The sequence below is a fragment of the Pelodiscus sinensis genome, chromosome 3, assembly GCF_049634645.1.
Source record: "Pelodiscus sinensis isolate JC-2024 chromosome 3, ASM4963464v1, whole genome shotgun sequence".
In the NCBI taxonomy this organism is placed as follows: Eukaryota; Metazoa; Chordata; order Testudines; family Trionychidae; genus Pelodiscus; species Pelodiscus sinensis.
In genome coordinates this window covers 184,514,984-184,537,609 of record NC_134713.1, presented here as the reverse complement: position 1 = coordinate 184,537,609, position 22,626 = coordinate 184,514,984, and the positions used below count along the sequence as shown (strand labels likewise).

General features: G+C 48.0%; 1 protein-coding gene across 5 annotated transcripts; it reads right to left on the bottom strand.

Moving 5' to 3' along the window:
• Nucleotides 1–5,300: 5,300 nt before the first annotated feature.
• Nucleotides 5,301–21,527, bottom strand: LOC102443710 (uncharacterized). 5 transcript variants are annotated; one of them, XM_006114077.4, is made up of 8 exons: nucleotides 21,047–21,519; nucleotides 17,891–17,996; nucleotides 16,769–16,913; nucleotides 15,196–15,309; nucleotides 13,663–13,807; nucleotides 10,685–10,833; nucleotides 8,487–8,626; nucleotides 5,301–6,183 (listed from the first exon to the last, which is right to left on the bottom strand). In XM_006114077.4, exons 2-8 carry the CDS (start codon nucleotides 17,994–17,996, stop codon nucleotides 6,071–6,073), a joined length of 912 nt encoding a protein of 303 aa, XP_006114139.2. In that variant the 5' UTR covers nucleotides 21,047–21,519; the 3' UTR covers nucleotides 5,301–6,070. The 5 variants fall into 5 exon arrangements, with proteins under 5 accessions (XP_006114139.2, XP_075781700.1, XP_075781701.1 ...); XM_075925585.1 differs by lacking the exon at nucleotides 21,047–21,519 and adding an exon at nucleotides 19,265–20,601; XM_075925586.1 differs by lacking the exon at nucleotides 21,047–21,519 and adding an exon at nucleotides 19,133–19,250.
• Between the last annotated feature and the right edge of the window lie 1,099 nt (nucleotides 21,528–22,626).

Genomic DNA, 22,626 nt, shown 5'->3' with positions numbered 1-22,626 from the left:
ACTAACCTGAAGCAAAATGCAGGACAATGTAGCACTTTAAAGACTAACAAGATGGTTTATTAGATGATGATCTTTCGTGGGCCAGATCCACTTCCTCAGATCCATTACTAACCTCTGTGCCTTTACGGCTCCTCCCGGTGGCTGTTCTCTTTCTCTGTGCAGCTTTAGTCACCCAGTGGCTCTGTACCTAATCTGCAGCTGTTACAAACTGTTGCTTGAAATAAGATGCTGCCTGGGTGTTCCTCTTACAAACACTTGATTTTCCCTTAGACCCAAATGGAATCAGCAGCACTCATCTCTCACAGGTACCTCCTTTCCTCTATTGTGGGGAGCCTGCGTTTGGTCATATAGCAGGGAGGCACCCCGCAGCCCTCCATGCAAATCCTACACACACTGTCTCCCCTCCCGGGGTACACAGCCCAAGTTCTTACCAATGCCCCACTGTGGGGCCCTGGCTTTATAGTTTCTGCAAGAGGCGCTGCCTTCTTCAGCCACACAGGCAGTGCCCATGTCAGTACCTGCCCCTGGGGATGCTTCAGCCCCTGAACAGCTGATCAGCAGCCAGCCCTGGGCTGCCCAACAGCTGTGACTAGTGTGTGCTGAGCACCCCCTATTTTTCCCCATAGATGCTTGAGCCCCAGAGCACCCTCAGAATCTGCACCTATGCTCTCTGAGCATTTCAAAGTCTTTACTGTATTTATCCTGAAACACCTCGGTCAGGAAGGGCAGAGCTATTCTCTCCATTTCACAGACAGGGGAACTGAGGCACAGAGAGGCTAAATGACTTACCCCATGTCACACAAGCAGCTGAGAACTGAGCCTGGTCTCCTAAGTCACACTCTAGTGCTCTATCTGCTAGACTCTCCTTCCTCTTGACTCTGTTAGACAAGTGTAGTGCTCTGTAGCCCTATGATAACAGCTGACCTGTACTTAGTTAGAACAGCACTATATCTTTCTGTGCATCAAAGGTGCTACCCGTGATAGTGACGTGACTGCAGCAGACAGTGGATGGGTTCTTGTGGTCTGTGGTACATCCGCCGGCCTCCAAGGAGGAGTTAGTGGCAGGAAATGGCAGCATTTGGGTAGCATTAGCCAAAAGGCAGAAGGGACCAGTTTGGGACGTACGTGGAGGGTCTTTTCCTGTGCCATGGGGATCTGGTAAGTGACTGTGGCTGTGAGTAGGGGGTTTCCATGCTGTGACTGTGAGTGGGGAAGCAGTCTTCTTAGTTCTCCTTGTGATTGCACAAGGTTGTCGTTTAGCTGCTGAATTACTCCCTCAAAGGATGCCCAGTCATTCCCCTTCACACAAACCCACCTTTTCCTCTACCTAGAGAGATCCCCTCCATGTAGCCGTCTCTGTGGAATACCTCACATTTCAAGGACTAGCCATTCTCTGCCCCTACTGGTGGGAGGCTAGCCTGTCAGTGGAGGGAAGGCAGCACTATTCGTCTGGGACACCAGGGTAGCCGTGTTTTCATTATGTTCTCAAACACTTGCATGATTCATTGTGGGCATGGCCGCAGAGGGGCTGGTGTTGAAGTTGTCCCTACTCTCCAGCACTGAGCAATCTGGTGTGAGCCATGTTAGCACAGACATGGGGGGAGGGAACAATGCAAGCACCCGAGCTAAAATTTTCAAAAGCCCATAGGTGACTGAAGAGCCTAAGTCCCATTTTCTGCCCTCTGCAGCCACAGGGGTGCTAGGCATTGTCGCCTCACACCAGCACCTGGGAATGCCACAACCTAGGGGCTGATTCTCTATTTCCCTCCGCTTATATTGTCATTTACTTCAGTGCTCCGAGATCCAAATGGTAACATTTCACACCCATCTTGCACTGGGGCAAGTGACAACAGCGAGTCAGGCCCTGAAGGGAATTCCAACATGTTTGTACTTGGCCCTGCGACTGCCACAAATATAAGCAAATACCCTTTTCCCATAGCTGAGCTTTGTAGTCAGGGCAGCTGCCTACACACTCTGCCCCGTTGCAGGATTTTGCCTGAGCCCCGACAGTTGGCAGACACCCATAGCGGATCAAGTTTTGCTAGCGACGGTGCTGGACTGTTCCAGCCTGGGAGATCAGTATGTGCTAGGGCCCTTCTCACAGCCCAATCCTATTTAAATCATCTCCCTGCTTGGATTGGAGCAGCACATCATTTCCCCCTCTGGGAACAATCAGAGTGGTGCTAATTGCAGCCATATGTATTAATTAGGTGGCTGGGGACTGCTCACAGACAGGCCTGCAAAGCACTCGGTGCTGCAATGCCCAGGAAAGGATTCTGAATCTCTCCTCGCAGCTCATTCGAGCGGGTCACAGAGCAGAAGTAACTCAATCCCTTCAGTCTGCTCCTCTGGATGGAATTGCATCTTGGGAACCAGGGCTATCCCTAGCCAAATGAAAGGGAAACCACCATTTGCTGCACAGCTGAGTCAGAAATGCTGCCTAACAAGCTGTCCCATCAGCATTCAGCATACGTGGAAGTCGGAACTGCCTTATAGTTTCACTCCACCTGTACCAACATGCTTTCATCAACGGCGACCTGCAACAGGGACACCGCACTGGACTCGTTCATCCTTTGGTTACTTTATGATGAAAAGCGAAAGCAGGAAATGTTTAGATAAAAATAAAATCTATTCACTTTTACTGTAGGAATTAAAATCTCAGCTCCTCACACAGAAGCCTGGGAGTCACCAGGCTGTTCTTTTAAATACAGCAGGAGAGAGTGTCACAGTTAGATCTTCCCTGAACAGCCCAGGCAGCAGACGGTGAGTTTATCAAACCTGCTTCCCTTCAGGGCTGTCCTTAGGATTTACGGAGCCCTACACAGCACTATTATACTGGTGTCCCATACCTGTCGGCAGTGTGGGGGGAACGACAATATTTTTAGAGCTGTGATGTCATCATTTTCAGCAACACACTCATGAAATATTTTAAAGCACATTTTAAACTAAGGGCCAGTGTACAACACAGTAAATTCAGAAATTGACAGTATATACCTGTTAGATGTCTTCATTACCATCTGAATGAATCTTCCATAGGTTCAATGTTCTATCAATAGGCCTACTAGAAGGATATTTCACTTTCAAGTTAACTAGATCCTCTCCAGATGAAGACTCGCTCCCCTGGTCTACACTACGGGATAAGGTCAAATTCAGATATGCAACTTCAGGTACATTAATTGCATAGCTTAAGTCCAATTTTGGTGCTGTCCACTCTGCGGGAAGTCCAAAGGAGAACACTCCCCCTTTAACTTCCCTTACTCCTCATGGAAGCAGGACACCCAGCATCAAGGGGAGTGCCCCTCTCAGTTTGAATTAGCTGTCCTCACTAGACCCTCTAATTCGAACCCTGGAAATCGACTGCAGTTGCTTCGATCTTATCGGTCCTGTAGATATGGCCACACGGCTGCAGCAGTCTCAAAACAGTGATAAGAAGAGGCTAAAGGGCCCTGTGGTGCCCCAGATTTTTGGGTGCCCTATGCAGCAGCGTATTCTGCATAAGGGTAAGGCTGGTCCTGCTTCTCTTCCCATGCTGCATCCATGTTATACATAGCCTGTACAAGGGAACAAGGACAGGTGATGATTTTGCCCAGTCTTACATATTCTATGTATCTGGCTGCACAGAAGCATCTCAGATCTTTTCCAGTAAGAGTTTCTCCACCTACACCTTTGCCTACGCACATTTCAAGGTGTTGTTGCTGCCTATAGGCCAAACACACACAAGTAAACAAACAGCTCTGGGCGCCAAAACATTACAGCTTCTATGGCAAGTGGCAAACTAATGCAATCATTCTACTCCGCACTACCAGACACTCACTAGATGGTGATCTGGAATATTTCAGAATTACCTTCCGGACCCCTCAAGTTAGTCACCATGAATCCAAGGCTCAGGGAGAAGCTCTAAAATCCTCTCAGCGTAGCTTTTTTTCTCCTGAAAACTGTCATGGCTGTAAAGTCCATTATCTTGGTTCCTTTCTGGCTGGAAACAAATCTCGTCTCCTGTAGGGTAGCTGGGACTCTATTTCCCACTGAGGGAAAGTCCCCATTTCTAGTCCTGCAGGGGCATGCTAACATCTGTCCCTGCAGGGATCCTATCAAGTGACATCAGAGAAGTAGCGTTCAGCTCCCTTTTTGGCAGTCTCCATCTCAAGGCCGTGGGACATAGGGTCTGAACACCCCTTTCACTCAGCGGCACTCCCTCCCGAGGGACACCTTGGCTGAGCAGAGTGGGGAAGCCATGGCTGCTGTCTGTGCTGGGCCTGACCAGAAGACTTTCGCTTCCAGAGCTGCCGGTCTAATGCCTTTGAACTAAACTCACTCCCACTTTAAAAAAAAGAGAGGGGGGGGGGGAGAAAGAGAGAGGGAGAACAAGAGAGAGAAAGGATGAGTTTCAGCCTTTACTAACCTCCAAATCAGTTACCCTGCAGTCAGTCCAGCTCATAGCCCAGGCTGGTTTCTGTGGTTTGAGGTTAGCACATAGCCCAGGGCTGTGCTCTTTGACCTACTGCACAGTGAGCTAGTTATACCCTTTTCCAGTCCTCCTTCATTCTCTTCTTACATACCAGTTTGGCCATTGATACCCAATAGCTAGTTTCCTTGTGCACAAGAAAAACCCGGGTCCCCCTCCTGGAACCACTACTTAGGCTACGTGTACACTGCATCCCTCTTGTGCAAAAGCCTATGCAAATGACGTGCAGATTAGCATATTGCCACACTTTATTTGCATAATTAAATAGGGGCCATTTTTATGCAAAAATCCCTCTTGTGCAAGAGCCGGTCTTCCTGAAAAGATGAGGAAGAGTGGCTCTTGTGCAAGAGGGTGTTTTGGCACAAAAAGGAACTGTGTAGACGGCTCCTTTTTGTGCAAAAGCCTCTTGTGCAAAAACAGCCCTTAATTAATTATGCACATGAAGTGCTGCAAAATGCTAATCCGTGCTTCATTTGCATAGGCTTTTGTGCAAGAGGGATGCAGTGTAGATGTAGCCTCAGAATGTGAATTCTCTGGGCTAGGGGCCATCTTTGAGTTCTGTGTCTGTACCCCATCTACCACAATGGGGTGCTGCTCCATGGCTGAGGGTACTGCTACACTACATATTAGGCACAGGAGGTCAATGAGACTCCTTGGCAATATCAAATTATTCACCTGCCTGTGGCCCTAATCCAGTGACAAGATGGTCCCCTGCAACCACAGAGAGCTCCATTGACTTCAGGGGGATTTCACACAGAGACAGGGAACTCTCTGTGCAGTGCTCCCTTTGGAGTGTTTACAGGGGCAGGAGGGAAGAAATGTTTAATAGCAGGTATTTGTGTAAATAGTTTATTAGCTGAAAACACAGCTGTCTTGTAATTAGTTGCTTTATTGTTTTTTTAAAAAACATGAAGGAATGGAAAACAAGACGTGCATCACAAAGACTTCACCCATTGTGCTATGGAAGCAACACCACATTCTATTCCAGTAGGTCTCATCTTTGTATCCACGCTACGGGATATGCAGCATTTTACATCACCCCTCCAAGGCTCGCAGACTGATTTGTACCCATGAATGATGTGAACATGTGAGGGATTAGCACAAGTCAGGAAACTGAGGCATGACACTGTTGAATGTAGCCAAGTTCACGCTGGTAAGCCATGGCAGAGCTTAAACCAGTAGCCAGACCTCCCGCCTTACATTCATGTGCTGTCAGCATAAGAAAGCCTGCTGGACAAATCTGAATGCTATTGTCCATTTATCCTGAAGGTGCATTAGGCGTTATTATGTCAGAGGGATCCTTTCATTTACTCCTCCTGTATAAACTTATACCATCATTTAATAAAACACATCTACTGATCAAATTAAAGGTGCTAGAGAAAGTGTAATGGATCACAGTGAAAGGAAAGAGGACCTGAAAAAGAAAGAGACCCCTGAATGCTTATACCAAATCATTGTAATATCCTTGTTACCCTCTTCGTGTTGTTCATGGTTCCACATTCGCAAAAAGATTTTTAAGGCACCAGGATGTGGTAAGAGAGAGTAAGTGCCTGACTGATGCATTGAAACATCTCTGCCTTATGGTCTTCACTTTGGAAATATACTTCACAGTCTCATGGCTGGAGAATCCGATTGGTCTAGAGGCCTTTTATAATGTCTCCATATGACTATTCCCAGCCGAAGAACAAAGGTAACACAAGCCACTGCCAGCAACACAACTGTCAAAGAAATGAAACACCCTTTATTGTGTGGGCAAGAGCAAATAAATGTCCTTTTCTCCCTTCTTGTTTCTCTCTCAGCCAGAATAAGGCCTTGTCAACCCCTAGGCTGTGTCTAGACTGCATCCCTTTTTCGTAAAAGGGATGCAAATTAGACATATCGCAATTGCAAATGAAGTGGGGATTTAAATCTCCCCCGCTTCATTAGCATAAAAATGGCTGCCGCTTTTTTCCAGCTCAGAGCTTTGCCGGAAAAAAGCACCAGTCTAGACGCGGATCTTTCGGAAAATAAAGCCTTTTCTGAAAGATCCCTTATCCCTTATTTTAAGAGGGATAAGGGATCTTTCGGAAAAGGCTTCATTTTCCGAAAGATCCGCGTCTAGACTGGCGCTTTTTTCCGGCAAAGCTCCGAGCCAGAAAAAAGCGGCAGCCATTTTTATGCTAATGAAGCGGGGGGGATTTAAATCCCCGCTTCATTTGCAATTGCGATATGTCTAATTTGCATCCCTTTTACGGAAAAGGGATGCAGTCTAGACACAGCCCTAGGGTTTTGCTGGTTTAACTATACCGATATATTTATACACAACTCTTTTTAGATGCAGTAATACTAGGATAGGTCTGGTCTCCATTAGAAAGGGTTTGCCTAGTAGAAACTTCCCCAGAAGAAATGCAGCTTATATCAGCAAATGAGATCTTTTGTCTGTGTATATTATACTAGTTCTCTGAATGAAATAAGCTTGTTTGCCAGTACAGCTGTGCCTACCCTGGGACTTCTGCCAACACAGCTGCGTAGGCTAGAGGGTGATTTCTTCATATTGCTACCCAACAGAGCTATCATGATAAAACTTTAGTCCAAGCTATAGTTTATGCCAGTTCCCCAAACTGGCCTATGCTTTACTAGTGGAAGCACATTTATCTATATATTTGAGAGAATTTGTCTGTCTGTTTGTTCAAGAACTCCCCCTAAATGGAAAGAGGTAGGACCACCAAATTCAGGATACAGCTTCCTCTTCTCATAACTTACAGCAAGGTCAGGATTTGGTTGTGCCAGGAAAATGGGATGTGCCTGGAATGGGATTGCTTTCCATAAAACTATACAGAACAGAGACGGAAACATCACCAGGCATTTAAAAGGGGCTGTCTGGGGCCACTCCCCCTCCCCTGACTAGGACTGACCCAGTCCCAAGTCTCCCACCCACAAGGTGCCCTTTGGGGAGTGGGGGGGCTGAAGCTCCTTCCCCAATTTGTACGGAGACCTTGCTGGCTGTTTCCCTTTGTCAGGGAGCGAGGGGAACGTGCACAGTTTGCTGCATTCCTCACTCTGGCTGGAGAGCACAGGGGGCAGATGAACTTGGACCTGGTCCAGCTGGGGGGACATGCACCCCTCCCCCAGCTGTGCTTGTGGGAGCAGCAGGGGCTATGGAGAGGCACTTCTCACTTGGACCCAAACTCTGGTAGAGAGGTCTGGGGCAGTCCTCTCTCCCTGGGGCAGCCTGTATACTGAACCTCTCATCCCCCGCCGTGCCCCAGAGCAATGCTTCCAATGCAGCGTGTGCATTTTCAATTTATTTTCCAAAAGGCAAATACTAATTGAGTTAAGGACCTAAGCAATGCTGGGTAAATCTTCTAGTATCACTATAACAGTCTACAGTAGGGCTTTTACCAGCATAGCTATGTATATGGCTGGGGAGGGGAATACCCCTATCTGATATAAGAAAACCCTTAACTGGCATAATTCCACAAATAAAGCTGAAGCTCTGAGGAATTCAGAAACAATCCTCCCCCAGGCCACAGAGCGGCAGCAGAATGGCTTTCTGGCTGTTGCTACTACTACATCCTCTGTGTCAGATGTGCTACCTCCACCCCAGTGAGATGTGTAGCTGAGGCTTCACCAGACCTGTCCTTGCCTCCCTCCAGCAGCTCTCCCCTCTGCCGAACCCTCCTCAACAGCAGAATGGAGATGTCCTGGGCACCATGGCAATGCAGCAGGTCAGCTTCACACAGAAGGTGGTGGAGGGGGTGGAGTAGAATCTGAACCCATATCAAATGAACGGAGTGATTTAAGGGCTTGATTCCAACCCCACGCCCAGCACTCACTGCATAGTTAAAGGTGGGGCCTAACTCCACTCCCACTCTATAAAATTAAGGACTTCTTATAAATGCCTATTTGTTTTTTAAAGGTCCCCATTTGCAGGAGAGGCTCCTCCGAGCACAACAGCTGGGGGAACGACATGCTGGAAATATTCAGGAGAGACTGCTGCCCTCTTCTAAGAAAAATGAGCTGACACATGACAGGGACGCACCTTTAAAGATACTGTTGTCATCTGGAGGTGAAGGGGAGTAGTTCTTCCACGTACTGCCAGTCAGGGCTACAATGACCACTGGATACACAGTGAGATTATACCGCACATACTTATCAAGCACAAAGTTTTCCAGAGAAAACCTGGGAGGAAATAAAGATGGCAATAAATGAACATCCTGCCAGTGGATTTTTATCTTTAAGGAGCAGGTGGCAACCAGAATGGAGTTTGCCAAGGCTGGATTAGACTCTCTCTATCGCTTCTCAGAGCCTGAGATGAGCTCCGGTATGGACCCCGTCAAAAAAAAAAAAAAGGTGGAGGGTTCCATGGAAAATGATAAAAAGCAAAATTCATTTTGGCTTGAATTTTTCATTGGAAAGTTTCTATTTTGGGGGGAAATTCCAATACTGAAGAAAATGTGACTGGAAACTAAAATGTTTTGTTTCTGAAATGCTGCCATGATGCTTCCTAGGAGTTGTAGTTTGGGTGATTTGTGCTCCCATTCTCCTCTACTGGCCGGGCTCCTGGTTCTGACTACATCTCCCATGAGGCACCACAGCAATATTTCCAAATCAAAACAGTTAGCTCAAACTCAGATATATTTCTGTTTATTGGTCTTAGGCTTTTTTTTTAAAACTTTTTGTAAAAAAAAAAAAAGTTGTTTAGTTGAAAAACTAAACTGTCTTTGGAAAACAGTTTTGACAGTAAATTTTCAACTCACCCTACTCCAGTACCATCAGCAGAATTACCAGTCTTCACTTGTGTTCAGCCCCTGAAGAAGCTGATATGGCTCCTTCGTCTACATGTGGCCTAGCAAATCCCCAGTCAGAGTATCTGAGCCTGACTAGGGCTGCCAGGTGTCTAGTATTGATCCAGATAGTCTGGTATTTTTGCCTCCTGTCTGGTAAAAAAGTTCAGAATATACCAGACACCTAAAATGTCTGGTATTTTCTGATTTTTTTCCTGGCCAGGAGGTGAAAATACCAGTAAGGTTACCAGGTAGACCCCACCAAAAAACCAGACACACTTGATCATGGGCAGGGGAGGGACTGGCTGGGAGGGGAGCGGGGCGAGAAGCAGAGCTGGCGGGGTGGGAGGGATCTGGGGGCCATGAGACTAGCCAGGAGGAAGGGGGGGAAGGGAAGCAGAGATGGGGGGCCCGCGGGGCTAGACGGGAGGAGGGGGCCCGGAGGAAGGGGGGCTGGAAGCAGAGCTGGCGGGGGGGGGTGCAGCCACTGACCGCAGGCAGAGTCCAAGGGGCTGTGCCCCCGGTAGGCACTACCTCGAGTTGCTCATAGAAGCCGCCCGGCTTTTGCACGCAACCAGAGGCTCCCAGCTGAGAGGCGGGGCCACAATTGGCGCTGGGAGCCTCTGGTTGTGTGCAGAAGCCGGGCAGGGGGAGTGGCTGGGAGTCCCAGTCTCCGCCCTCTCTCCCCCCCCCGACCGCTTTTGCACACGACCAGAGGCTTCTAGCGCCAATCATAGCCCTGCCTCCCAGTCGCTCCCCCGCCAGGGTTCCGTGCGGCGTGCAGCCAGGAATTCAGAAAATACCAGACATTGCACATGTCCGGTATTTTCTGAATTTTTCTACCGGACAGACGGTGCAAATACCAGACTGTCCGGTAGAAAACCAAACACCTGGCAACCCTAAATACTGGACACCTAGCAACCCTAGTGCCCGGACCCAGCCTCCCCACCCGCTCATCCCCGGGCCCTGACACCCCCCACCCCTGAACCCCATGCTTACCTGGTTCTGCAGGGAAGCTAAGTTCTGGTTTGAACAAATGGCTGCCAGCAAAAACCTAAAGACCAAGGGGAAGCAATGCCTTCCCTAGGACTTAGTGCTCAACCGCTCCCCTGTTCCTATCCCTATTTTAACTCTGCACGGTCTCTGAAAGGGGCCATGCTGTTTCAATGCTGGGGGTTTTTTTTTGTTTGTTTTTTGTTTTGTTTAAGTCTCAGAGTCCTTTTTTCTTTTCTTTTTTTTTTTTGCTCAATAACTTTGGTCTCCCCCCTCCTCTTTTTTCCCCCCCTCCACAGAATTTTTTCCCTGGTGTTTTTTTATGTTGGGGGTGGTGGTGTTTTTGGTTCAACCATCTGGCAACCTTAAGCATGACCCTGATGCTACTCACAAAGAGTCAAGAAGTAAGCAGCATCCAGGTACCTTGAGGGGCAAATAAGAGCCTCTTAGTGTCACCTACCATATTACCAGTTCAAAGGTAAGGATGGCCAGAGAGGTTGTTGTTGCAATCTTATTAGATATGTTCCCACTGAAGATCAGCACCACGGCAAAATTCAGCAGAGTGGCAATTGTGGTCCATGTTGCATACAGCGCAATCCCGTTTTGCACCTGCCATGTAGAATAACGATGAACCAAGTGAGGATGAGAAACAAATGCTCTTACCTCTAAACCTGCCCCTCCTCCATGCCCCAATGGGTGGTTAATCTGGCACTAGTATGGTGCATTGGGGTAGGAGGCAGGATACAGAAAGCCCACTCAATAGAGATACGGCTAACTTCACAGCAACGCCTTGTGACCTACTGCAGAGAGGGGTTTGTGGGAAGGGGTAAGGCTGGTAGATGCACAAACTTTGCAGATTGTCAGCCATCCCCTCCAGAGAGAGGACATAATGCCCAGTGACTAAGGCAGGCAAGAGAGCAGTCCAAAGCAGTAGTAGAGGGTACGTCTAAACTACATGCCTCCGTCGACGGAGGCATGTAGATTAGCCAGATCGGCAGAGGGAAATGAAGCCGCGATTATAATAATCGCGGCTTCATTTAAATTTAAATGGCTGCCCCGCTCTGCCGATCAGCTGTTTGTCGGCAGATCGGGGCAGTCTGGATGCGCCGCGCCGACAAAGAAGCCTTTCTTGATCGGCACAGGTATGCCTCGTGAAACCAGGTTTACCTGTGCCAATCAAGAAAGGCTTCTTTGTCGGCGCGGCGCATCCAGACTGCCCCGATCTGCCGACAAACAGCTGATCGGCAGAGCGGGGCAGCCATTTAAATTTAAATGAAGCCGCGATTATTTTAATCACGGCTTCATTTCCCTCTGCCGATCTGGCTAATCTACATGCCTCTGTCGACGGAGGCATGTAGTCTAGACACACCCCAAGTGTGTACAGTGGTTGGCTAGCCAGCAAGTCAATCCATACCAGAGACTGTCCAGGCCAATGATCAGAACTCTACAGGGATCAGCCAGAAGATCCTAGACATGGAGTCAAGTCAGTGGGTTGATGGGGGCGAGGCAGTAAGGGAGGGACAGGCAAGGCAGCCTCAGCAGCCGGCAATGGTGTATTGCTCAGACAACTTCCACTTCTTGTTGGGACCTTTATAAAGTAACCATGGAGAGTGCTGCCTTTCTATCTAATGAGGCCAGTGTGTGGGCCTGGCTGCTGTGGGCCTGTAGGCCTTTAAGGCTGTTGGTCAGGGGCTGCAGCTAAGGATGCTACCAAAAGAACTGGTGGTTCCATATTGGGCCCTGACAGGATAACGCACCAGCTACATAAGTAGGTGTATAAAGGCTGCACTACAGCCTGGGTTGATGGAGTCCATCTTTACTGATAAGTGCAGTTCTTCACCCTCACCCTTCACCATGCCTGTCTTAATAAATTCAGGCTTGTTCTGCGGAGTGCGATTTGGGCCACAAACAGCAATATATAATTCCTATTCAGCCCTCCCTCGACACCAGTGTTTCCTGTGAGCTAAGGGCTTGGGAGGCCACCCAGGAGAGATTCAGGTACCATCCAGATGATTAGCAGAGCACCCACAGCTGGCAGCATGTGTTTCTATTGGTGGTGCACATGGATGGAAAAAAATTAGAGGGAACACTACCCAACACTGAGCCAAATGGGATTCATCTTATTGAAAGTCGGTGTGATGCTGATGGGTCCAAAGGCTGCATTGTCTGTCAATGGAGAGTGAGTCCCGGAACCTGACTGTAGCAAGTTGTGGGGAGACAAGCTGGGGAGGGAACATGCATCTGGGGTAGGTCAGGCCTGTGATGGAGAGACTCTTGTTTTCACAGGCTGCCTTCCGCTGAGAAATCGTCCCTGGTCTCAGGCTTGTATTCTCACCCAACCCACTTTTCCACTGCATGTTCCCAGTTAGGTATCAAGCAATCGACGGGGAGGATAAGAGAGCACATTTCAGTCAGGGACAGGGTTAGGGTACACCAGACAGCGAGGGTGTGTAGGGTTTCTTGGTTGGGAGTGATGAGGTAGCAGCTTTAGAGCTCGTTTCTGCTGTGGGGAGGTGGAGAGAGGATCACATGGGACTGAAGATACTCAACTTCATTGCCTCAATGCAAGGTACTGAGCACAAATAGCCTAAGTTCTCAAGGTCAGGGGATCAATCCCTTTCCTTCAGAGCATGGAGCAAAAGGGAAAGGCAGAAGAAAGAAGCCCTGAGAAATGTGTAGAGGGTTACCAATCCATAATGGATTAAGGACCATTTGGGGGCAATCTGGATAGTCAGCATGGGCGGCAGGGGAAGGCAAGACAAAGGCCCACCCCTTCTGCCCGAAGCCCCACCCTTTTTAACAACTCCTCCCACAGCCAACTTCCACCCAATCCCAGCTAAGAGACGTGGCTGCTGCACAGCATGGGACTAGCCCTTCCCAACTGTTGGGAACCAGGGCTGCCATGCGGCATGGCCCCAGTTCCTCCCGGACAGCGGGCAGTGCAGGCAGTTTTGGGAAGGCAATGCCTTCCCTTGCCTACATTACCAGCTGACCATGATTGTCAGCCTAGATGATGTGAAACATCATGAAACAGAGGAGGGGCCTTAACTTCCTCCTATTGACTCCCATGCTGTCAACAGATGGGGAACCGACACACAAGGGAAACCTGAAGATACATGCCAGGGAAGTGAGTTCAGGGGCAGCCCGTCCATATAGGTGAACTAGGCGGTCGCCTAGGGCGCCAAGTTAAATGGGGCACCAAATGGTGGCGCAATATCATTGAGGGCTTTGGAGGCGAGGGTGACGATTGCATGGTTCATCTAAGGTGCCAGTTGTTGGCAGCTAGTCTAGGGCTGCCCCTGAGTGAGTTAACACTGGGGTAGGAATCGTAACACCTGCCTTTCCTGACATTGTGCATCTGAACTTTGCTACCTTTAATGCTGCCTGAGCATGACTGTGTAGCTCTTCTATAAATAACAGTGCTCACATTTAACATACCAGAATTCGGATGAGCCACAGCTCTGCTTTGTGACCCTTTAGGAACCAAGCGGCATGCATGTGCAAGGAGCGGTGTGAAATGAAGAGACTAACGTAACAGGTAAAAGTGAGGATTGCCAGGAAAACCAAGGCTGCAATGAGAGACCTAGGGGAAAACACATGTGATACCGCATTTTAGCTTCATTCTATTTCACATTAGCTCAACTGATGCCTCACTTTGTAGCCTTGCTCTGAGATTCATAACAACCCTTAACAGAACTAATAATTACATGTAGCCCTTACTTAACCTACAGCTATTTTACTTTATTATGCAATTCACACTGCTTGTATTTAGTAACTGCATTCCTCTGAGAGCCAGGGACTATATGACTGCAGCGCTGTGCCCCTGAAATGATTGTGATCATAAAAATAACCCACCACCACAAGATTAACTGGCCTAATGAAGGGAGATACAAGAAGATTGGTTCTCACTTCCTGCTTATATTTAAAATAAGCAGGAATGGCAAGTTGGAAGAGGTGTTAGGTTCAGCTAGCACAGATTGGCTCACAGGCCAAAAGCAAACACTAGCCAAACCAAACATGATATAAAGGCTATCTTATGATTAGTCCAAGTGTATTAAGATACTAAGCCTGATTCCCTGGCCTAGAGCATTTACACCAATGTAACTCTGTAGAGGGGTGGAGAGGCCCCACCACCACTGTTTGGTTTGGCTAGGGCTATAAAGAGCCAGGCTGAGAGCTCAGTCTGGGCCCAGCCGCAGTGGGAGACAGAGGCCTGCCCAGAGCTCCCTGCTACAGAGACCTGGTTAGACCCGCCAACCAGCCTGTCCCCGGACTCAGAGGAACCAGAGGCCTACACTGGGCTCCCTGAGAGGGAGACTGGGGCTGGGACTGGCCCTTGGGGTCCTGCTCATCCAGCAGCTCTGGAAGGCTCTCAGGGTTTGAGGGTGCCAGCTGGCACCAGGGTTCAGGCAGGTCCCTCTGGGCAGTCACGTCCTCCTGGCTCTCAGGTACGGCTGGCAGGGCCTGCCGGTTCGGCAGACGCACACGAACCCGGGGTATAAGTGGGCGTCAGGGCTCCAGCAGGTCCTCGGATTCAGTCAGGTCCTCAGGGTCCTTCCCAGCAGGCCCAGGCCCCGTCCCAGTCTCCCTCTTAGGGAGCCCGGTGTAGGTCTCCGGTTCCTCTGAGTCAGGGGGCAGGCTGGTTGACGGGCCTAATCAGGTGTCTGTGGCAGGGAGCTCTGGGCAGGCCTCTGTCTCCCACTGCGGCTGGGCCCAGACTGAGTTTTCAGCCTGGCTCTTTATAGTCCTAGCCCCGCCCACTGACTTCCGGTCAGGTGACAGGAAGGGGCTAGGCTGTGCCCAGAAGGGTTCCCGGAGGAGGATTCCCTCCCTGTTGGTGTGCGGCCTCTCCACCCCACTACAGACTCAGTTACTTTGCTAGGGTTACACAGGGGTGAAAATGGTGTAACATAGCAGTGAATCAGGCCCAAAGAGAGGATTACAAAAGACCTCGCTTCACAGCTCACTTACTCTTGGTCCCACAGAAATAGCCACCCGGCATTAATGGCGTTGTTCAGTATCCACACCAGATAGAAGGACGTTGGCAATAAGTCTGGCTCTCTGTAGACCCATCCAAGTTCATTCCTGCCAATGAAATGCTGGCATTTGGAAAATGCAGAATCTAGTGAGTTCTGGCTTTGTGGCCTTACAAACCATGCTTTCCATTTAATTCATTCATTACATCCCATGCAACGTCACTGCATGTGATGCATTACAACCACACCTAGCCTACACAGCGTATCCCATCATTAGCATCTATGCTGATAGTTAACATCAATGTCCTAGACCAAGGGTCGGCAGTCTTTCAGAAGTGGCGTGCTGAGTTTTAACTTCTTCACTTCTCTTTACGGATCTTCGTGCCATTGATACTTTTTAAAGTCAATAATAGCGCTACTTACGTTTTAGCAGCTTCATTAATAAATAAATAAAGATGCAGCTCTGACCTTATTTCAGTCTTCATGGACACTTAATTGTTTTGTCCTTTCTCCTGAGACTGTCAAAAAAGTGGTTGTGTTGTGCATTCTCTGGGATATGGACTCTTTTGTGTCTCAGACACAACTTGACTCATTCCACTTAAGCCACCAAATTTACATGACTACTTATGAGGGCTGGATTTCAATCTGTGGACTAACAGCCACCCCATCCCAGCCACCAGCCAGCAGGGGCTCAGGGAAACTTCGGAAGTCAGAAAGATCTGCCAGGTTGGCTGGGGGAAGGGAGAGAGAGAGAGGGAGGGGAGACCAGAAGGCTGAACTGCAAGCCACTAAGCAGAGTATGTGGGCTGTAGCTATTCCTCACTTGTCACCACCCTCCACCCTGCCCCTGAGGCTAGCGGGGCTGAGGTGATTCAGTGCACCTGGGCAACTTCAGGCTGGGGACCTAATCTCAGCAGCTAGGGGATCTATTGGGAGCTGCTGTTTAAAAAAACCCTTCCTGGATTGAATGAATTATGATGACACCCCCTGCAAAAGAAAGAGCTACCAATTTTCTCCATTCCACCCAGCTGGGTCTCAGTCCCGCCCCCCTCACCCTCACTTCCCCTGGTTCCTGCCTGGGGCTTCAGTACGTGCCTCCTTATTGGGAGGGGACTCCCATTGGCAGCGAGTTTGGGAAGCCCAGGAGTTCAGGAATTGAGAGAGAGGGGAAGAGAGAGAGGGCGGGGGCTCGGAGAAGGGGTGCAGTAGGGACGAGGTAGGGGGAGAGCAGAGGCCAGAAGCGGCAGGGCAAGGCTGGGGCCTGGGGTGGAGTGTGTGTGGGGGTGGGTTGCCCTTCTCTCTACACTCCCCTAGGAATAGCCCTGTGTGGATGTCCATCTCATCTAGGTTGCAAGCATTTGGGGGCAGGTCCTTTCTGTCTCATACCTTGCACAGGGCTGGGAACATACAAAAAATAAATATTCCCATGGGATCAGAAGGCCAAAGACTGGAAGAAGCAACTCAGCCTTGCTGCTCAGACAAAAGAAGGATCCTCAGCTGGGTGTCAGATTAGCTATGGCGGCACATGAGGGAAATGCCTGCAATCAAATTCTATGGAGAAAAAGTACCTTCTGCAGATGCCTGACAGAGCATAGCCCAGCCAAGCAAACTGCCAAGCGTAGATGACATTCCAGATGAAGAAGGTCCAGCCAGCTGGTGTGAAGTCGGTGTTGTACTTATTGGAGATGTTTCCAACAGTATTTAGGAATACACCTGGAGCAACGAAGGTTATTGCAGGAAAACATGTTACTGCACAAGTAATGGGAAGAGCCTGCCAATCAACACGCCTGCACTCAGTGTTAACTCATCGCGTCAGCATAAAGCTGTGCAAGCTGAGAGGTCTCTGGGCAAAGGGATTCCCGTGGTGTGGTGGGCTCGTCTCTGCAAAATCACTGGCTAGGTGAGGCTCATTGCTCATGAGGAACAGGTGCGACTTGGAGCGAGTTAGAGGGAACCGAGTGACAGTGACACCGAACCAGAAAAGCCAGCCCGGCTTGAAAGCCAAATCTGGGAGCGAGCCACGGTACGCAGCGCTGACAGACTCAATCTCCTGGAATTGGTGCCACTGAGCTTGATAACCCACAGGCAGCTGTAACTGAAGATGCTTGTCCTTTCTGGCTGCCAAGTCACTGGCTGCCAAGTGCCGGACAGCCCTCACTTGCGGGGAGGGGAGAGGGCTGGTACAAGAATTCTTTCCTGGTCCACCACTCGCATAGAGCCTGGTCCAAAGCCCTCTCAGATCAATGGAAACTAAACCAGGCAGAACTGCAGCCCCTGCAGTAGGAGAAAATCAGAGGCTGTTCCTTCCCAACTCCTATGGGGAGCTCATTGCAGGATCCAAGGAAGAGGCACGGTGTGTCATCACCATATGCCAGGCAGTGCACCTGGCTGGCTGGGAGGTTGTGCCTTGTAGCCTGGCAGGGAATACGCTGATTCTTTGCACCTGGGGAAATGCAGCTCCAACCCATCTCTGACTATGGGCTGTGCCTCCACGGGGGAAGAGAGTCTGGGAAACAGCAGAGGGCAAAACAGTGACGGGGTGGGAGGGACAAAGCATTAGAATCTCTACCATTAGGTACCTGACTCACAACCCTGCTGTACTGGATGGGCTCACCCTCCAGGACACAGGTAGTCATGTGTTTTGAGGGTGAGAGGAGCCTCGTATAATCAAAAACATTCACTAGCATTACCTCTGAATGCCCCTGAACCAGCTCCAGTGTTAAGCACCACCATGGCCGTGTAAGTGGCCAGTGCCAGAAGCATTACGAAAATCTTCCATTTGTTGTGTGTAAACATCTGTAGGATGGGAAAGGAAAACCAGAACATGAGCAGGAAACCAAGTGGAATTTCATCCCCTCGTTTTTAGACTTCCAAGGCCACCTTCAACACTTCCTGTGCTGGGGTAACATACATGACTGGTAGAAGAGGCTCCCTAATGAGCTAAGCACGTTGTAGATGGTGAAGTAAGTGCCTGTAACTTGTAATCATTCTGTGCATGTACAACACAAATGTAATGTCCCCAGTTTGCTATTCTGGGAGAGGATGGGCACAAGCACCCCCATTACTCATGAGTGAAGAACTGAATGCCAAGTGAATGGAGAAATAGAGCAGGAGGCGTGATAAGGGCGGCACATTCAATATACTAAAGAATTCAAATGGAGCATCCATATATGGTCAGAGCAACCAGCCTCTTTGACAGCCTGGACCCATTTACTTAGAGGAGTAATGGAGGAAGGGCGTTAGAAATGCCCATGGGTCTATTGTGAGCATGTTTAGAGACCAAACAACTAGCAAACATCTGCAAATCTCTCTTCTTTATGTAAGCGGGGAAATGGTCCCGCTATTGTGGGGAACTTTCCTGGCTTCTATACACCCCGGTGAAATGAACCAGCGAAAGGATCTGAGTCCCCGCTCCCACTTCCTTTACTCCACGGCTCCCCTGATCCTGAGGGCTCCCCCTCCACTCTCCGGAGTAGCAGAGTCCTCGAAACCCCAACAAGGCTGGGCCCAGGTTTCCTGGGGCTTAATCCCCGACCTTGTAGTCACTAGGGGCAGGAGTTAGGGTGTCCCCACTCCACGGTGCTCTCTTTACACTACAGGCCTTCTTGGCCCAGTGATCATTTCATAAGGTTCAAAGCAAATACAATTTATTAAACAACAACTGATTAAAGAGAAAAGAATAAGAAACAATGAGACTGGTTAAATGAGAACACACAGCCCTGCTCTGTAGCACAGGGACATCAAAACAGCAGTCTGCAGAGTGTAAGGACAGTTCACAGTCTCTTCCTTAGAGGCCCTGAATGTGCTGCAGGGGGGCTACAGGCTGGACACGCTAGCTCTGGTAGTGACCACACAGACTCAAGCTTGAAATGGCCAGACCCCTCTCCCAGTCCAGAGCCTCTCCCCACACTTTGCAGTTCCCAGCTGCTCACCACACCCAGCTGCAGGCTGTGCTGCTTGGCCAGTCTTCAGCTCCTTGCATTGCTTCTCTGTTCCTTTTGGCTCTCTGAGCACTGCCAGTCTGCTGCTCAACACAGGGTCTGCACTCCTTGAGCTGTGTATACCTGGCTCTGCTGTTGCAAAACTGTCTCTCCACACAGCTTGCACTCCTTGGGCTGTCTGTGTCTGGCTCTGCAGCTGCAAAACTTCTTCTGCACACAGCTTGCGCTGCTCCTAGCTGTCTCTCAGCTCTCTCCTTGCTCAGAGAGACCCAGAACAATCCCAGCTCACAGGGAGGACGGGGCCTGGCCTCTCTCTTTCCTCACTGGTCTGTCCAGCCTGTCAATCAGGCTGAGCTGGCGTGTTGGCTGCTTTCCATTGTCTCTGGGGTCTGTCAGTCTCATGAACCCTTCCCCTTCTGATACTGGGAGCTGGCAAACCAAAAAACTCCCACAGAGTTTTAGTAAGGGGTAACAGTCCCCTTACATTTACATCACAATTGCATTTACACTGGATCAGGCAAACCTATCACTTTCTCCATTTTTTCTAGGTTTTTACTCTACTTCAGTCTTCTGCTCTGGTTTCACATCCACCTTTTTGTTTGCTTGTTTTCCTTCAATGTAGCTTTTTCATGTTCCATTTGACTTTAAAATCTATAAGTCTAAGGCCTGGTCTACACTCAAGGGAAAATTGACTTGAGATTCACAACTCCAGTTACATGCATTACATAGCTGGAGTAAAACTATCTTACATCGTGTTTTGGCACCGTCCATACAGCGGGAGGTCAACAAGAGCACATGCTCCAGTCAACTTCCCTTATTCCTTGTGAGGACCCGGACTACCGGCACCGACGGGAGCACCGTCCCAGTTCGAATTAGTGTGTCTTCACCAAACCTGCTCATTTGAACCCCAGAAGATCGACTGTAACAGCTTTGATCTACTCTGTAGTGTAGACAAGCCCTATGAGTCTTTAATCCTACAAAAATAATCTCTTATTTTCACCTTGGTATTACCTCTCCATCTATTGGCTGGAAATACTGGTACAGCACACGGATATTTTATAGATTTTAAAATCTATACATCAATTTTGTAGAGAGACATTTGAAAATATAACAGAGGATTTCTCAAAAAATATCTTTTGGGCAAGAATGTTGACATCTAGGAAAAATTGTATGGTATCTATCCAAGTAAAACTTCCATACTTTGGGCATATGATTTTTTGTGTATCCCAGTAGTGCTAAAGTTTTCTGTATCAAATAACAGTCAGCGCTGCTATTCCTTCTATATTGCATAGCAATAATAAGTGAATGGTTCTGAGGTGATAAGGGTTAAACTAATGAATTCCAGGTCACACATGAATGGATAATTTTAGAGTGCTGTTCTTTGTTCCTGGATTTAACTCCACCCAAATGCACCATCCAGAAGAGGGAGAGGAAATTTGTTTTTTCTCTATTCAGTCCAAGCAAGCTTTTTTCATATCTGTTTTTTTTATCCTTTAATTATCAATTTATTTCAATTAAAATAATAGATTCCAGAAGTAGGGAGATCGTTTAAACAAAAGACAAAGATTCTGATCTGGATTATACTAGCATAAATCTGGAGTAATTCCATTGATTTTACTAGGGCTATTCTGGATTTACAATGGTGTAACTGAGATTAAAAACTAACACAAACTTTCTTTACTAGCATATTTGGAAGAGTCCTTTGATTAGTGAGCACTGGGGAAATAAGCACTTGCTTGTGGAAATCTAGGAGGGAAATAATTTATGCCTTAATGACATTTTCACAAGCCACCTTTCTCCTACTGCCTCCATTTGATTTACTGTTGATAGGAAAGGTTTCTTTATTTTCCTAGCTGAAATTACAGGCCTTGCATGTTGTTTAGAAGATTTAGAAATATTACTCACAGTGTTCCTCCCGATGCTGGCTTTTGAGACGTTTTTCAGCTATGGTTCAGGTATTTTCCAAGTCTCACTGGAGTCTCACTGCCTCTAGGAATTATGCCTTCAGACTTACGTATACAAGAATGTATACAACTTTAGGAAGATCAATAGCATGTCCTCCCCAGAACACTAGTAGTCATTGAATGGACTCTTTGTTTTGCACATTGTTTATTGTACCCTCTGATTGGCTGAAGCGTCTTGAAAGCAAAGCTTATGCAACAGAAATGTGGTTACAAAACTCAGTCCTGTTATAACACCAAAAGTCCCACTGCCTGTCTCAAAACTTTCTGGTAAGGAAACATAACTAATACTGTGCCCTAATATTTGTAGATTCCCTTCTTATTTCATTTGCTGTCCCTGTGATATACAAATCTAACGCTCTGTAATTCAGTGGAATACAAATCCTGACACACGACTGTAGCTAAAGAAGTTCAAACGGTATGGCAGGCAGTCCTGTGTGTTAGCTAAAGCACAGGAGTTACTTTAGGACAGTATAGATTTCAGCACCATTTTAAAAACAGCTGCTTCCTTTTTTTTTATTTAATAAAAAAAAACTGGCTTTTAATGAGCCCGTTCATCTTCATTTCTGATGCTATAAAACTATTGGACGGAACATAGTGTTCCTGCTGGAAAAAGAGATGGCTTTCCAGAGCCCTCCCATCTTCAAACAGGAACCACCGAGAGTGGTTTTTGTTTTACTGACTTCTTAGCCAAAAAAGAATAAAACTAGAGCAGTTAAGTAGCTTTCCTGAGGGACTCCCTGCAGGCTGAGCTGCACTGTTAACAGCACAGCTGTAAGGAGAGGTTCTGGGTAGAGCTGGCTGGGGATTTTCAAACACAATGTTTTTTCAGCAGAAAATGTCAATTTATTCAAACAGAAACTGTTCACAAGAACCACAGAGGGTCACCTCTGATGGATTCCCCTATTCAAAAACATTCTTGAAAAAAGACAAATGCCTCAAAATTGTCAAGTCGTCCCGTGTCAACATTTTACAAACAAAAAGATTCATTTTTTCCATTCAAAACAACTTTTGAGTTTGATATTTTAATTCCTTTAGACTAAACACAGTTTTACAAAAATTTAAAATGTCTGAACGTAAATGAAACATTTCAAGATGATCCAAATAAAACATGAACATTGACCCGAATAGATCTCCTTCCGCCACCCTCCCAGATGATTGGTTTGTGAACTTTTTCAAGATTTTGACTTTTCACCCTGTTTTGGAATTGGGCTGGCGAGAGGGTTTTGAAATCTTGAAATCTCTCACGGCACAGAAAAACAATTTGCCACCTATCTCTAGTGCCGAGCCTCTCTGTCCCGGACAGAAGAGACTGAGAGGAGAGACTGGATTCAGTTTAGTCTTTGTACCAGTCACCAAGGCAGGATTCCTTGTACTCTCCTCATACTATCCACTCAAAAGACAGCTAATTTGGCCCTGAGTATAGACCCAGTTCTAGCAGTATCTCTTCTCATGCTGAATCAGGGTGGCAGAATCAGACCCTATATAATTCAGAGAACACCAATTCTCAGCAATTCTGTAGGG